The sequence below is a fragment of the Ochotona curzoniae genome, unplaced genomic scaffold (assembly GCF_017591425.1).
Source record: "Ochotona curzoniae isolate NIBS_2020 unplaced genomic scaffold, NIBS_Ocur_1.0 contig_2927, whole genome shotgun sequence".
In the NCBI taxonomy this organism is placed as follows: Eukaryota; Metazoa; Chordata; class Mammalia; order Lagomorpha; family Ochotonidae; genus Ochotona; species Ochotona curzoniae.
In genome coordinates this window covers 1,804,267-1,821,810 of record NW_024465654.1, presented here as the reverse complement: position 1 = coordinate 1,821,810, position 17,544 = coordinate 1,804,267, and the positions used below count along the sequence as shown (strand labels likewise).

The window sequence follows — 17,544 nt, the reverse complement described above, 5'->3', positions numbered from 1 at the left end:
CATTGCAGCTTGTAAAGTAACTGCCAGGTGGGAAAATCTTGGAAAGCATCATGGGAAATCTCTGAAGGGCGGTGGGCCAGGAAGGAATGACGAGCTGAATGTTCCCAAATCCACAAGGATGCCTGAAAAAACAAATCTCAGGCTGTGATTTGCAAAGTGCTTTTGGCCAACAGAGACATTAGAAGGAAATGTGTCGGACCCGAGGAAGCTTTGTATGTCCATGATGGCCCTCTGTAGGAAAGACATTCCCAAAAGGTTTATCTTGACTTCTGGTGGGGAAGAGGAATATACAAGTTCATGTTCAAGTCCAGTTCAAAGATGGGCCTCCAATCACACCCAGAGTCAGGCTGCCAAAGGGACCAAGTTTGGTGGGTGGCCAGAGACACAGCACCTTCTTGGGTCTCCTCTCTCTCGCTCGTCTCTCCAACATCTAGGGTGGTGTGGTTTTCTTGCAGCGGTGAAGTGAGAAAGCATGGATGGCAAAAGAAAAAGCAAAGGATTGGTGCCCCAACCCTCCCTCCCTTCCTTGAAGTCACTTCTTAACCTTGGTACAGAGGCACTTTCTGCATTTCACTGCGGGCAGAGGATAAAGGCACTAAGCAACTATTTAAATCAATTGATTGTGTTTCTTCAGGAGCCTCAAGGGGAGGGCTGAAGTCTCTACAGACTTCAAATCATGACTGCAAAAAGAAGTCGGCTCTGCTTTGGATGCATACAAGAGATAAACATTTTCATTTACATCCTAAGAATGCACCAGAAAACATGCACAATTGCACCTTTGTTTTGTTGGTTTGTTTTGCTTGTTTGTTTTTTTTTATCTTCAGCTAGAAAGAATACTTGTCCTTAGGTGTTTTTTTTTTCCTACATAGCTTAAAGACTTATCTAATTTTCCACGGAGCTTCCCTTTAAGGGATGGGCATATAGGTCCTTTCTCGGCAGAAAACCTGACATTTCCCTGAGCGAAGGCAGGAAAATTGACTAAGTGTCCCCCACCCCCACCCCCACCCCCACCCCCCATGATTTCTTTGGGGCCTTTCATCCCACACACTTGTAATTTTTATTATTTTTAAAAATGTGTTACTGAAACCATGCATTAATTAAATCAAGGTACGTCTTAGTCCAATAGGCCATGATGCGGAATAAGAGAGCATGCTTTGAGCTCCAAAATGTTATTGTCCCCTTCTGACTAATGTATGCACTTCAATACAGTACTTCATTTACTAAGAAAGTAGTTAATAAAGGAAGGAGAGTGCACTTTTGGTGAATGCAAATTAAAAACAATCTATCTTGAGAAGAGTTGATTTCAGCTACTGTCTTGGGTTGAGGTTCTTGGCATGCGACTATAAAGTAAATGTTATCCGATTCAAACATGCTTGCACGGACCTCCACGTGTGCTCTCTGCCAATAAGGAGACCTGGGTGTTCATATCCAGTTCTGAAGGCTGGGACCAGCTCCAGGACTGGTGAGGAAAGACCTGGATTTGGCTCACCTGCAGCTGAGAACAATTAGCAGCACTGCAGAGGATTCAATGAGCTGAATTCAGTGCTCTTTCTCTGAGCCCATGACCTGGATCGGAAGAACGGGGCAGAGCAAATAGCCTCACTGCTCAGACTTATCAGGGGCCCTGTGGACCCGTCCTAAGTAACTTGGGGTTTGCTTTGCTTTTCTTATTTTCACCCCGTCATATGCAGCTCAGGTGATGACAACAGAAGCTCCATTCGCTGCCCTTTCGGGCTGGTGGATCATGTTACCTACACAATGGACTGCCTCACATGTGTTGTGCAGTTTGCAAAGGTTCTACACTGGAGTCCCATGCAAATACTAGTTTTATATTTCTAAGTGTTTGGGTTTTCAGTTTAACTTCAAAAAAAGAAATTCAAGAAGCCTAAGGGTTAAGAATGTTTTAGAGTGGGGAAGCGTCTAAATCTTATTTCACTTAGTTTATGAACTTTGTTGTTATTTTTTTTAAAGCCAGTTTTAGAAAATATCCTTTCTCTCTCTTTTATGTTTTAATAAAATGAAATTAGTTTCTTTTCATGGCTCTTGTAAGTGTCTGGTCGGCCACTTCCAGAAGCCACAAAGGCGACAATGCGTTGACAGTTCAACAGAGCCAGAGGCTAGCAAGTCAAACTATCTACAGAGTGTGGCCGCGAGTCCTGGGGGGTGGAGGGGGAGAGGGGGACGGATTTTTTGTGATCTAAATCTGGTCAGCAAGGGCTGCTCTGCATGCACCTGCTGGCGTGTGAGTTTAAACATCGGTCAGCAGCTTGCTCTTACGCACGCAGTTCTGGCTAGCTGCGGTGCAGTTCCCAGTTCTGATGTTGGGCTGTCTAAAGTGGGCTATGCTATTATTCAGATCCTCCTCAATCTCCATATACTCGGACTTGCTCACCGTGGAGGAACTGCGACGACTGAGGTCGCTGTCAGAGGCTAAATTCGGGGCGCTGACGTGGAGCAGCTGAGCTTGCTCCTCCCCCTCAGTTTCTCGGTGGTAGAAATAGTTGAAATTGGACACAATGACAGGTACGGGCAGGGCAATTGTCAGCACACCAGCGATGGCACACAAGGAGCCCACGATCTTGCCTCCAATTGTCACAGGGTACATGTCACCGTATCCCACGGTGGTCATGGACACCACCGCCCACCAAAAAGCATCGGGGATACTGGAGAAGTGCGACTCAGCTTCTTCCGCCTCGGCAAAGTACACTGCGCTAGAGAACAGGATGACCCCAATGAAGAGGAAGAAAATGAGCAGCCCTAGTTCCCTCATACTAGCCTTGAGGGTCTGGCCCAGGATCTGGAGACCCTTGGAATGGCGGGAGAGCTTGAAGATCCTAAAAACCCTGACCAAACGGATCACCCTGAGGATGGCCAGCGACGTGGCCTGCTCCCCTTTCTGGTTGCCCTCCTGCTCGGCTATCTCGGTGCCCAGCGTGATGAAGTAAGGGATGATGGCCACAATGTCGATGAAATTCATGATGTTCTTGAAGAAGTCCGTCTTGCTGGGGCAGGCGAAGAAGCGCACCACCAGCTCGAAGGAGAACCAGATGATACAAAGCGTCTCGACGATGAAGAAGGGGTCGGTGAAGATGCCGGAGCTGTAGACCACCGTGGTGTTGTCAACCCGGTGGAAGGTACCCGTGAAGTCCTTGTCGTCCTTCAGCTCGGGCAAGGTCTCCAGGCAGAAGATGACGATGGAAATGAGGATGACCATGACCGAGACAATGGCGATGACCCGCGCCGGACCCGAGCTCTCGGGGTACTCGAAAAGCAGCCACACCTGGCGCTGGTATTCCTTCTCCGGCAAGGGGCGCTCCTCCTCTTTAATGAAGCCCTCGTCCTCTCGGAACTTCTCCATTGCCTCCTCGCCCAGCTCGTAAAACTTGATCTCCTCGGAGAACATGTCCAGGGGCACGTTGACGGGCCTGCGCAGACGGCCCCCGGACTGGTAGTAGTACAGGATGGCGTCGAAGCTGGGCCGGTTACGGTCAAAAAAGTACTCATTGCGCAAGGGGTCGAAGTAACGCATGCGCTTCTTGGGGTTGCCCAGGAGCGTATTGGGGAATTGCGCCAGGGTCTTGAGCTGCGTCTCAAAGCGCAACCCAGAGATGTTGATCACCACGCGCTCGCAACACTCGTGCTCGTCGTGCTCGTCCGGCCGCGGATAGCTGCCCTCAGCCGGGTGGCCCGGGGCGGCCGAGGCCTCGTCCGCGTTCTCTCCAGACATAACCGTCATGCTGGAAGCTGGGAGCGGGCTTGGGAGGCCAGGAGGAGCCCCAGGGCCGTTGAGGCGCAAGGGAGGAGAGGTTGAGGTGGGGTGGATAGGCTGGGTGGGGGGCGGAGGACCGGGGCGCCCTCACCCCGCCTCTACCGCGGTGCGCGTCTGCCCCCTCCCGCGCTCAGGGGGAGGGGCTTCTGAGCGAGTAGGTACGGAGAGGTGCAACTTGGCTCCTGACCCCTCCACCCTGCCTTGGTACTCAAATTGGGCTCCCCGCCCTGGCCCTGGACCCTGGTCCTTCGGGACCGGAGCTTTGTGCCAAGGGTTGGGTTTGCACGATGCGCTTTTTTGTTTCTCTAGGGACTTTTTGCCTCCTCCCCCCCCCCGCCCTTCGCTTTATTTATTTATTTATTTTGGGTATTCCCTTCTGCTCCATTGGGCCTTAACGCAGCGCCGCCCTAGTGGGCCGGGCCATGGCTTCAGGGCTGGTGCTACCTTCCCCTCCCCTTTCGCCAACTCTCCAGGGGAACAGAAGCAATGCCAGCTCAGCGGAGCCTCACGCCTGCCAACCCGCTCCGCCACTCCTCGGCTCACCCCCCTCCTAGCCCTCTTCGCCTGCCGCCTTCCTTCTAAGCTCGCATCGGGGCGGATCGATGGACGCTGCGGAGAGATAGAAAGTGATATGGGGGAAAGGGGGGAGGGCAGAAAATCAGAAGCGTTCGGATGGGACGAACCTACAGACAGCAAAGCGCACAGACGTGCAAGCTTCCGGAGACAACACTGGACTTGGAGGCAGGATATCACACACGCGCAGACCGACAGACACACAAACACACGCAGGCGCCCCCCAAATCCAACTTTGTGGCTCGTGCGTCCCGCTTGCCCTAATGCCGGATAGCCAATCTGTAAGCAACTCCGGTTAAACTAGGAGATCCGAAAAGCGCCGAGAGACCCCGAGAGGGAGACCTCCGGATCCCGAACAAGCAGCCCCGCATCCTCCACCTCTCACCTCCCGCCACCCCTGTCCGTTCCCGCCGTCCCCACCCCGACACCCCAACCTCCTGGTACTGCAGCCTCGAGCTGCGGTGCGTCCTTACCTGGCCGGCAGGCTTAGCGCAGGGCGGTGCGGAGTGGGCCAACAGCCGGGGTGGAGATGCGGCAGGGCGGCTTGGCAGCAGTCAAGCACGGCGGCCACAGCATCCGAGAGGAGGCGCCCGGGAAAACTCGCCGCCTGCGTCCGCTCGTCCTGTGCCCCTCTCAGTCGGACGATCGCGTTCCCGAGCAGCCGCGGTGGAGTCGTGCGTTCCCTGCCCCCATGCTCACCAGGAGCCGGCAACCGGGAGACTCCGTCCTCTCTCGCGCGGGTGCGGGGAGTTCCGGAGGGAGGGAGGAGATGGGAGATGCGGAGCCGAAACGTACAACTGTCTCTTGAAGGTAGAGGCAATTGCCGATCCACAGTCCTCTCGCCCCCTCATAGCACGGTGGGAGCCCCCTGGACTGGATCCCAAGGAGGCGGGCTGGAGCCGGGGTCTACATGGCTCTCCGCAAACCCCCAGCGTGGAGCTGGCTCCGGGAGCCTTCAGAAGCAGCGCCGAGTGGGGCAGGGTGCGTGCGGCAGCGAGTCCGCTCGGTCCATTTCTGGGTGCTGCAAGATCAGCAGAAACCTGAGAAAGCGCCTGGGATGCGGAGCAGCGATTGGCCCGCCCGGGCGTGGGTTGGGGAGGGCGGGGGAGGGCAGGAGCCAGGAGGTAGCTGGAAAATAGGAGGGGGTGGTTTAGCAAAGAGGGGGTTGTCGTTCGGCTCCCACCCTCGCCGGCGCAGCTCTTTCCGTCCCTCCCTACCAGGAAAAGCCGACCACCAACTCTCCACTTCCCTTGGTAGCCCGCAGCGCCAGCCCACGCAGCGGCCCCGGCCGCGAGCGACCTTCCCCCGCGAATTTCACATTGGGAAGAGTCAGGTCCGACGCAATGCAGGCGGATGATGTTCCTGGCACAACTCCGCGCCCGAGGTTGCGATTGTGCAGCCCCACAAGGTTCCCTTTCGAACCTAGCGGTTCTGCACTCCAGCCATCTCTCTCTCTCTCTCTCTCTCTCTCTCTCTCTCTCTCTCTCTCTCTCTCTCTCTCTCTCTCTCGTCCCCTGCGCTCTGCGGAGACCCCACCTGGCAGAGGAGTCACCAGCTTTGGGGCACAGCTCTGCAAGCTGGGGCTCCCGAGGATTGGGGGCTCCTGGGCGGTGGTGTTGAGAAGACTGTCCCCTCGTTCACCAGGAGGGAATTGAAGTTCTCTTACGCTCAGATTATTTTGAAATGCAGAGAGTGTGACTCGTGGGGGGCGGAAGGTTTCGTGGGTTTGTGGGGTTGTCTGCCAACTTGGTGCTAATTGGGACCAATCTGAGAAGCAAGTCGCCTACTCGCCTCCCACGGCATCTTTCTCCGGCCTAGTGTCTCTACCCAACCACTTTCCAGGCTTGGAACTTCTTCGGAAAAGGTCGCCGGCGCCGGGGCACAAGGCAGCTGAAGCAGGGGGCTGCGCGCACCGATGGGGGACTGCAGCGCTGGACCGCGGCAGCCGGCAGCATCGCGCACTGGAGCCGCGGCCGAGTCTCGGAGGAGGCGGCGCGAGCCTCGGAGTCACCGCTGATTGGCTGGTCCGCGGCCTTGGAACCTCCCTTCCGCGCCACCGCGATTCTTGCTGCCTCCCGCCTACACCACCCACCTCTTTAATCAAAGCCAAGGGTTGCACTCTATTGTGGCTAGTGGAAAGCTGGGGCCTCTGCGGGGCTGGCCCTGGGCGGGCGCAGGAACGAACCTACTCAAATCCCTCCTCCAGACTCAGACCAATAAATAAATAAACAAACAACAACCAAAAAAAGAGTGTTTTTCCCCCTCCTGGGGCTCCAAACCCCGGGTTTCTCTGTTAGGAACAGTCAGTTCTCTTATTGTCTTATAGTAAGCTCTGCCCCCTTTCTCCTTTCCATATACATGCCCTTCAGTTTCAGCAGCTCCCTTCTGCTCTTACTGCTTCATCCATCCATATCTCTCTCTCTCTCTCTCTCTCTCTCTCTCTCTCTCTCTCTCTCTCTCTCTCTCATATGCAACTGTGTTGTACTATTGGCAACTCCCTTGGTTTTGTTGTTGCTGTTCATGGAATCCTATCAGACAATCCTAGGAGATCATCAGCATGTTCTGATTACCTCCCATCATGCTGGCCTCCTCTATTCTCCCTACTCTTGTGCTTGCCTTTTCATTTAACCCCTTCCCTTTATTTAAATACTCCTAAGACTGATATCTGCCTTGCTTCACGTACATGCACTTGCTGTAATTCAGTGTTGGCCTTGCTAGAAGATTCACAGGCTGGTATCTTAAGTCCTGCATTCAGAGTTTCTTTGGGGGAGCAGTAATAGGCGTCACCAAGTCCCCGATGGAAGTGTTTGAAACAGGACTGGACTTCCTTTGAACTGGGAAGGAACTTGTTGGTTTCACATTTCAGTCTTCCTGATGCAAGTCCTTTATTGGGAAGGGTCTGGAGGTATTTGTTCGTCCAATCAGTATTTGCTTAAGCCATTTTGTGATAGGCATCGTTCTAGCACCCGTCAGGCAGAAATCACTGAGATACACTGTCACAGACCTCGTGGAGTCCCTGCTCCACTGGCACATGAAAGCTATAAGCAAACAGGCCATGCATTATCGTGTCAGGTGAAGAATGCTTGCAAAAGAAGGACGGAGTATAATACTACAGGTTGACAGACATGCTGGCCTGTCTACAGAGGTAACTCATGATCAGAACAGTTACAGAAGGAGACATCAGCACACCAGAAAGTATGTCTGGGCAAGCAACTGCCACACTTCTAGGACAGAAACAAGCTCGGCAGCTTCTTCACGAACAGGAAAGAGCCGGTGCGGCTTAACCAAGGAAGAATGTGCTAGGGGGAGCGGTAGAATGGTGAGTGTGGGCCGGATTATACAGGGTCTCTTAAGCCGTGGTGTGATCGTTTGTCTGTATCTCAGTGTGACTGGGAGATATTGGAAGACTTGCACCCATGTAGTTATAATACCTGCACATTTTAGAGATAAATCTGGATGCTAGACACAAAACTCTGGTTTAGAGGTCATGGGTAGAAAGGGCATTGATGACTTAAGCTAGGAAGATGGTGGGAGGCTGGTGAAGACTGGTTGGAACAGAATTAGATATTTCCCTATGAGATGCAAGGCTCTGGGGTGCAAAAAGAGAAGTTTTGAGACTAAATCCTAGGCTTCCAACCTTAGGAACTAGATGGAGGGTGGCGTGATTTGCTGAAGGAGTGCATTGGGGAAACTCATCGCTGCCAGAATATGTTACGTTTAGTGCCTGGAACATTGTGGGTTTCAGTGGTGACTGCATTGGGCAGTGTAGGCTTCTCTCCAGATCCTCTGCACCTCCCCACTCTTCTTGCCTTGTGGTCATCAGCCCCACCACACGTGCTGCTGGAAAAAGCCAATGCTGTGTGGGCAGCAGAGCTCTGCCTGAGGTTGACCACATCGCAATGAGCGGAAAGTGGACTCATCAAGACTGCAAAGCCATACGGCAGGATGAGCTGAGCAGAAGGATTGGTGCTTATTCGATGGGTAACAGAAGCTAGGAGCTCACACAAAAATCCCTGCTCACAGTAAAGCAAACACATGGTCTAGTGGCAGAGTTACATCTCTTTGTGGTTCCTGGAATAGTGGCTAGTTTGATAAGGTTTCACTTTGTATTTTTGCACGACACCTTTCCCTGAATCCCTTTTCTCTTAATTCTCACTGACATCTTCCATAAAAGCTTTGGAACACAATCTTGCCTCAGGTGGAACCCAAGCTGGAGCAGAGCGAATCAAAACTTCAATCTAGAATCTGTTGAGTTTGAGATAGCTGTTACATGTCCAAATGAGTATGTTGAGTAGAAAGCTAGACGTAAACCCCAAGGGTTCAGAAATGAGATGTGAGTGTAGGCGCTGTGGCATTTTGAGTAAATCCATTGCCTGCAATGTCCACATCCCATATAGGTATCAGTTGATGACCCAGCTGATCTGCTTTTGACCTGGCTCCCTGCTACCTGTCTGGGAAAAGCAACAGAGATAACCCAGGTACTTGGGCCCCTTCTACCCACATGGCAGACCCAAAGGACCTCCTGACTTCCAACAGTGGACACTAGACATTGTAGTAATCCGGTGAGAGACCCAGAGGTTGGGAGATTCTCTCTCTCTCTCTCTCTCTCTCTCTCATTTGTCACTTCAACCCTGTTGACAACTGAGCTTTTTGCTCCAGTAGACTGTCTGCATATTGCAGGATGTTCACCAGCATCCCTCCACCAAGTAGATGCCAGTAGCACCTGCTCCCCCTCCCGTTATGGCAACCAGATATTACAGCCACCCTCAGTTGAGAATCCCTGGGATAGATGGCAGTTAAAGACAGGACGCTGGCTTTGAGCAACTGAACAAGAGGGTAGAAAGAAAAGAGGGAATGGTCAGCGATTACTTCTGAATACTCTAATGTGCAGAAGCTAGTGAAAGAATAAAGAGCCTACAAAAACAAAAACAAAAAACAAGAGAGACTGATGAGCAAAGCAAAGCAGGGAAGTATGGGACTGTGTCGCTCCCTGAGAACAGTGTTTCTGGATTGAAGGAGAGAGCAGCTTTGATGGATGCTGTTAATGGTGGCTCAAAACAACGCTTGGAATTTCAGTGTCAGGTGGAGCTAAAGAATGGGGTAGTAGCTGAAGGAAGACCAACATATTACAATACATGAATATGCTATTAGGAGTGATTTAGTAGGAAACGTTGTTGCTAAGGAAGGAAAGCTTACAGGGAAAAGATCAGGGTTTCAGAAAAGGATAGGTAATCTTAGAGAGAAGGAAGAGGAGGAGGAAGAGGTGGTGAAGAAGAAGGGTGAGAGATTAGATGTCATCACGGAGTAGAAGTGTTCGTGGGGAATTTATGGACATCCGCTTATGCAATCAACAGAAATTTTCTCAATAAAAAGGGAAGCAAAGTCATCAGCTGAAAGTGAGAATGGGGCAGGAAGTCTTGGAAATTGAAATGGAAACTTGGGAATTGATTGCCTAAGAGAGCAGGAAAGCGAGTGGATGGGAGAACATGGCAGAGTGCCTGGTAGCCCCAGGGCCCAACAGGAACGAGAATCGTGCATTTATATTGTCAGGCCCTGGTTGTTTGAGATAAACTTGGACGTGAGTCATGATGAATTGAGCCCTGGTGATCTTTGATGGAAAAATGTGTAACAAGTTCTAAAGATAGCATTCTCCTTGGGATCCATTTCTTAAGTGTTACGAAGAGGAAAGGCAAGAGGCAGCCTGAGACACAGGCGGACGGATGCACCTGAGAGCCTTTGGAGAGCTTTCTGACCATCAGGGGAATGGATGGCTTGCAAGATTTCAGGTTTTGTTATAAAACATAACAAAAGCACAAGGAGTTAAGAAAGAAAGCTCAGAAGTTGCCACCAAAGCTGACAGAGCAGAACCACCAGTTAAGTTGATCAGCAACCCTCTAGCAGAATGCCTGGGTTCATGTATATGGTTGGGTTCATCCAAGGAAGGACTCCCAGGGTCTGTAAATCTTGCAAAGTTGTACATGTACTTTGATAGGGTGTAATTTAAAAAAAAATTCATTTGAGAGGCAGAGTGTTCTCATCTGCTGGTTTACTTCCCAGCTGCCTTCAACGATTACAGGTGGATGGGGCCAGAGTCAGAGGCTGGGAACACAACCCAGTTGCCCCGCGTAGGTGGAAAGAGCTTCAATTTGTATGTCATGGTATTCGCAGCAGCAGAAAGCTGCACTGCGGACCTAGAGCTGGGAATCGAACCCAGGCATTCTGCAGGACCGAGTCTGGGAGTCGAACCCAGGCATTCTGCAGGACCGAGTCTGGGATTCGAACCCAGGCATTCTGCAGGACCGAGTCTGGGAGTCGAACCCAGGCATTCTGCAGGACCGAGTCTGGGAGTCGAACCCAGGCATTCTGCAGGACCGAGTCTGGGAGTCGAACCCAGGCATTCTGCAGGACCGAGTCTGAATGGCTAGGCTAAATGCCCACTCCTACGCACATTTTCATTTTTCCCAATCACTCACACTATTCCTCAGAACAAGGTCCCAGAACAATTTTAACACGATCTTAAAGGGAGATTACGGTCGACGCGCTGAGAATCTCAGTCTCACACACAAGAGATGACTTCTAATTCAATCACTCTGATCAGATAAGTCCCTTCATCACTTTACATATTCATTCAGGAATAAAGAGATGAAACTTTGCATTTGAAAAATGTGTTACTTGTATGATAGGCTGCTCTAAGATATGATACAAATCAAATACAAGCGTAGATTCATCTTCAGTTAAGCACTAGCTTCAAAAACACGCTCAGGACCCATTCTATTAGAAGTGTGTTGAATGAATATACACTGAGGCAAACAATCGCTGGAAGTTCAAGCATCAAAGAAAAGAATAAATATTTCCCCAGCAGTCAACAACATTATAATAATGGGCACTGAATCTCCCACCATCAGCTCAAACGGGAGTGTAACCAGAGGGCAAAATCTGCGCAGAAACAGAGCGGAACAAAGACCTTCTGCAAGTGGGAGTGAGGTGGGCCCCACCGTCACCCTGGCTGTTCCTTTTTTTTTTTTTAAGATTTATTTATTTTTGTTGGAAAAAAAAAAAGACTTATGGAAAGAAGGAAAGGTATATATAAAGAAAGATCTTCTACGTGCTGATTCATTCACCAACTGGTCGCAATAGCCAGAGCTGAGCTGATCCAGTCTGAAGCCAGGAGCCAGGAGCTTCTTCCTATGTGGATGCAGGGATCTGAGGACATGGGCCATCCCCCACTACTTTCCTAGGCTGTAAACAAGAGGATGGATTGGAAGTGGAGCAGCTAGGACTAGAATCAGAACCCGTATGAGATGCAGGCACTTACAGGTGGAGGATTAGCCTATTGAGCCACTGCACCAGCCCCACCTTGGATTTTTGCCTGGAACAACTTCTCAGAAGCTTCACAGCAAGGAGCAAGGCAAGCAGAGTCCGCTCATGTCACCAGGATGAGGACTGGCAGGCTGGTGACACAGACGCGATGGAGGTCATGAAGCCGAGCACTGAGGCAGAGGGCATCCTCACGCTGCGTGAGGTTCCCTTGAGTTTGTTGCTCAATATGAGAGACTCCACATGAGTCGATTTGACAACAGATGCGGAAAAGCTGTCTGACAAAGCTCACTTCGCCATTCATCATGAAAGAGAAACAAAGCTTTCAGCACAGCAAGAGCAGAAGAAACTTCCTCCACTTGATTAATGAAGCTTCAGAGCCCCTACAGCAAGCATCCCAGGGAGCATGCTGCCCCTAGCGTTGGGAACGTGAACATACTTTCTGCTTAGAATTGGGAACAAGCACCTTAGACCGCTAGGCCACGCTACCACCCTGCCATGCTCGAAGGAGACCTTGATGAGATTCCAAAGCTGGCTGTGTGGCCGTTTGAGGAGTGTCCAGCACATGGAAGATGTCTTTCTCTTATTCTTGCTCTCTCACTTCGTTACTTCCTTTCCCTCTTTGTACTTCTGCCTCTCACACAAATAAATCTTTGTTTTTTTAAGTGACATGAAAACACAAAGGACCCAAACTTCAGAAGTTTTTAAAACAGCTAAGTTGTGGAACTTACCTATCGCCGTTTTCATTCTTGCTAGAAAGCTACCATAATCAAAACGGTCTGATATTAGCAGGAGATATACAGATCCATAAACTAGACTTGAGAGTTAAGAACTAGATACATATATAGGTGGCCCATTGATTTTTAACAAAGGTGTTGAAATAATTCAATGAAGAAAGGATGATCATCTTATCAAATACACTTGCTATAATTGGATGTCTGGCCACACCTGCTGTGTATCACGCACCGAAAGTGCTTAGCACTTACTGCAGCCCTAAGTCTAAAATCTAATGCCATGTGCCTTTTGAAGGAAAACACAGATAATCTTCCCCTTGGAGAACACAAGCTGTATTGTATATTGAACCTCCTAGAAACTTAAAATAGCTCTGATTTTCAAAACACACTATTTAGAAAAAAGAGAGGAGTCTGTGTGATGCAGCAATTGAGTTGCTGTTTGACACACCTGCAGTCACCATTGGGTGTCTGATGTGAACTGTGGGTACTCAACTGGGTCAACAGATTTGTAAAATCTTATCATGGACAAATAACACTAGAAAAATTTATGCATAAATAAATAAAAATTTTTATTAAGTAACTGAATCTACAATAGCCAGTGATACAGCAAGAGTGAAAAATGACTCCTGGGTCTCTGGCTGAAGTCTATTAAAGAGAAACACACAAAGAGAAGAAAGAACTTCAGAACTATCAGAGAGGATGTGAAACAATAGTGAGAGGCAACTCCCAACTGGCCATTTGGTTGTCTGGCATGGGAAGAGGGGTTTCACTGGAGGAGTAGGAACAGCTGCAGGATCACAGTGATGAAGCAAGGAACAGAGTGAGCAAGAGGTGTCAGGAGAAGTCATCAGCCTTTGAAGAAACTTAGGACCAGAGGCAGGGCAGAATCAGCTCTATCAAAGAGGCATATGTTGCCCAAGGAATGTATTTTATTTCCTAATGTAGGAGACATTGATGCATGGAAGAGCACGAGGAAGAACAAGCCTGAACATAGAGGTGAGAAATAGGATTAGTAAATGGAACAAGGTTACTAAGAATAATGAGTATTGAAGAACTGCTCCTACAGACAATCGTAAGTCAGACTGAGTTTAATGTCTGGCATAATGTATCTGGTGACTGTTGCCTATTAGATGACCTTCCTGTCCACTCGGATTTCCTCAGATGAAATCGCAGAAGTCTCTTATTCTTTGGAAGTCTCTTGTTCTGGCTCTACTCTCTGCCCTCTCTGCTCCATCCCAGCTCCATCTTGCCCTCCTCCTTCCCACCTCTCCCAGCATACAGGAGAAATCCTTTGCTGCTGTATCTGATCCTGGAGTTCCTCACCCTTGGAATTGTCCCAGGTGGGCAATTGGAAAAAGGCTCCCAGAACAGACCAGTGGAAAAAGAGCTAACTTTTCTGCTGAAGTTGATCTCCTCCCACGTTGGGGAAAATTTCTTCTTCATCAGAAGTGAAAATGGGAAGAATGAAGGGAAGGAAAGTACACACATATGAGCACAAGAAAATGTCAAAGGCCTCATTGAGATAAAAAATAAAAACAGGTATTGGAGAGATATAATTTGTGTGTCAGTGTGATTTCCTCCAAAATGTTTGAGCACCTCAGGTGTTGAGATGGGCAGCACTGGTTTGAAGAAGTTGTTAAAATAATGTACACATATATAAGGATGAAAACAGACTAGAGCCCTAGAACAAAGATTTCAATTTGTAGCTAAAAGTACACATCCCAACAGAATTTGCATCGACCCAATGCCGTTGAACTTTGAGGATTTCATTGACTAATTTTCTGTGTTGCAGCAGACCCAAAAAATGTTTTCAGAGGTAAATTTGGACCCTGTTAGCCTGTGTTCATATTTCCTTAGTCCTACAACTGACAGAATCACAGTTTCCAGAATAACATTTGTTAAAGACTGTTGGAAGAACAGACACTTTGCTGCTTCTTCACTACCCAACACAATGGCTGCCAACCAACGGCATTGACATGTCGCTACTGACAGGTATATGAATGCAAATAAGAGCTGAACTGCATCTCCTCAATTCACTGACTACGTGTCAAAAATTTTAAAGTCATATGTATCTGACGATGCCGTGTTGGACATCTCCACCCTCATGGAACATTCTGCAAGGAAGTATTGCCCTAGAGATGCTCTGGGTCACCACAGGCCCTCGGTGAGCTCATCCAAGGGTTAGCTAATGGTAATGCTTGTCAGAAGTTTGGGGAGGATATTAGCCACCATGCCATACAATGTCTCCCTTTGTGAAGTTATCTCCAGAAGACGTCTCCACCCCAGCACCAGAAAAGGATGTAGTTCTCGTGTCAGTCTGCTCACATCTGGCTATTACTTTAACCAGTGCATATGGTTATGTTTGCCTGACTTTTTCAGGCTGATTTAGAGCCACACTTGCAGCTCTCCCCCTGCTGTCAACTTGGATCCTAAATATGCAATTCTTTTTAAATATGTTCGTTTATGTATTTTTATGTACTTTGAGAGGCAGAGAAACAGAAAGATGGACAGAGAGAGGGAGAGTGATTCCATCCTGTGTTCACTCTTCAAATGCCTGCAAGAGCTAGGATCAGATCAAGCCAAACCCAGGAGCCATCAACTCTGTCTGGATCTCCTATGCAGGTTGTGGAGGCCCAAGCACTTGGGTCATCATCTGATGCCCCTTGAGATGCATTGGCAGGAAACTGAATCAGAATCAAGGTAGCTGGGACCCGGCACTCCAGTACAGAACGCAGGCAACCCCCGCAGCAGCTGAACCCCCTGGGTCCGTAACACACGCTCCCACGGTGTGCATTTCTATGTGGGTGGTATGTGTGTTTCTTACCCTTGTTTCCTTCCAAAATTCTTTGAAAGTTTTCAGGCTGTTTTCAAGCTTCATAAATCCTTCCTGACATAAAAGCAATATATAAATAAACAGAATTACGGTATGGTTGCCTAGAAACTTATTCATATATAATTGTCTTTCATTCACAGCTCAGACACGCATTGTGATGAGAGCATTAGCAAAAACGTAGCTCCTTCAATACAGCCCTTACACACTCCAGTTGATCATCTACTATCTTTCTCAGCCGTAGAAGCACCCTAAACCACTGCTTTGCCTAAGTAATTAGTCATAACCAAGGTGTCAGCGTCAAGTGGCAAATGTTCTAACCTATCTTGAAGTGTTTGGCTGCCGGATTTATTCAGCATGTGGTTGTTCCTGATGGAGAACAGGGAGTTCAACAACAGGCAGAGCAAGGGAGCACATCCGACCTGCGTTGGGAGGATTTTGTTGCTTTCCAGAACGGTTACAGTATGCCTGCATTAACTCACCATACAGATTTTTTTTTAAATCTCAGCCTCTGGGAAACAAAATGCTCTACTCTGATTCCCTGAAAACACATTTTACACACACAATATAGTAAGTCACAAATAAATACTATGTTTAGTTATGTGACAGAATTGAAAACAGAGATTCCATAGTGGAAGTAAACAGATTTCCATTTCTAGAATTTCTAGGGACCAACATTGTGATGTGGTCAGACTTTGCTCCCTTGCTCTGTCTGTGACACCATTATCTCATATGACTACCTGTTCCAGTCCCAGCTGTTAGACATCCAATGCAGCTCCCTGCTAATGTGCCTGGGAAAGCAGCAGAAGATGCTCCTGACACACACCAGGACACCCAGATGGAGGTCTGTGCTCTTGACTTGAGCCTGACCCATCCCTGGCTGATGCAGCAATGTTTGGAGTGAACCAACAGATACAGCTAACTCCTCTTTCTCTCTCTCTCTCTCTCTCTTTCTCACCTGTTCCTTTCAAATAAATCTTTTTAAAAGAGAATTTCTAAGCCAATATTGGTCATTCTTTTCACGAAATGGAGGTCTTCAATTTTTCTTGCTTTTACACTTGTTAAATGGCTCGATATTTACAAGGCACTTGTATTTTTGCTGTAGAAAAAGGTTAAAAAATGTATTCTCCATTTTCTTCATAAATTTTTAGTCTTTACCGAGGAGACCAAGACTCATAGGAGTCTAAAATAGCAGTGACCTGGCAACAAGCAGGGAGGCGATCTAATCCATCCCTGTAGGCATTAGGGACAGAGAAGGACAAGTACAGCCCCCAGACTGGCCTGCTGGGGCAGTTTTGCAGGAACCATGATCTTCCAAGGACCCACAGAGGGGAGGGGTAGGGCATAGTTTACAAAGGACAGAGGGCAAGAGCAGTGTTGTAGGCATGAGGAGTGCAAGATCGTTCAGTGGACAGTGAGCAGTCAATTTGGAGTGGAAGTGCACTCGAGTGGAGTTCTGCATGAGCAGTGAAATGACAAGCCCAGGTAGGAGCGAGATGAGATACGGAGGAAGAAACTGTGAGACCCTTCATGCTCAGGCATGCATCCTTGAGCAACCAAATATTATCAAGACGATGGATGGAAAAGAAAGCACCGAATTGCAGTCGGTTTCCAGTGATAGAGTAAAGCAAGGTGAGTTCCAGACAGCAATCACCACCCAGCACATGGGTGAACAAGGTGTTGAGGCTTAATTAATGCACCACACATTATGCTTGGCAAAAACTCTTATGCTTATGTTTAGTGCTTTCATCTTCAACTAAATCCCTGGATGTAGGGCAAGCCAACAGTTATCATCCTCAAATGCTGCAGGCCCCAAAGGGTGGAACAAACCCTCGGCTTGTCCAGATTCACGCAGTAGTGGGCCGAGGCAGTGGCCTCACACCCCTTAGGCCTCCCTCATTTGATTGTTTTCCCTTTTCTGCCACACTGCTCCTTCATTTTGATTCATTCAGAGTGCAGTCCATTACCAATGACTTTGGGATTTTCCCTTTCAATGTTGCATTTTAACAAACGCATACAATAGGAGGAACATGGATTATTCACAGTTCTCTGATGCTGAGGGGCACATGTGAAAATTGAGAAAGATTGCTCATTCTGTCTTCCTAGATCTCATGGCCCTGGAGACAGGCCTCCCTATGTGAGCTGGTTTGGGTTCTCATTTGCCTGGAGGCCGTGGAATAGACATCTCAGGGGTTTTGCAAGCTGCAGGGATGTTGTGGTTCCTTGGCTTAAGAGTCGACTTGGATGATATTGTCAGGAGTCCAAATCATATTTAAAGTGCATCAGAGAGAAATGCAGCTGGATGTAGGCAGCTGGGTATA

General features: G+C 48.8%; 1 protein-coding gene across 1 annotated transcript; it reads right to left on the bottom strand.

Moving 5' to 3' along the window:
- Positions 1 to 2,247: 2,247 nt before the first annotated feature.
- On the bottom strand, positions 2,248 to 3,765 carry KCNA1 (potassium voltage-gated channel subfamily A member 1). The gene has a single exon (XM_040979004.1). The coding sequence runs from the start codon at positions 3,734 to 3,736 to the stop codon at positions 2,249 to 2,251; it is 1,488 nt and encodes a 495-aa protein (XP_040834938.1). The 5' UTR covers positions 3,737 to 3,765; the 3' UTR covers position 2,248.
- Positions 3,766 to 17,544: the final 13,779 nt, after the last annotated feature.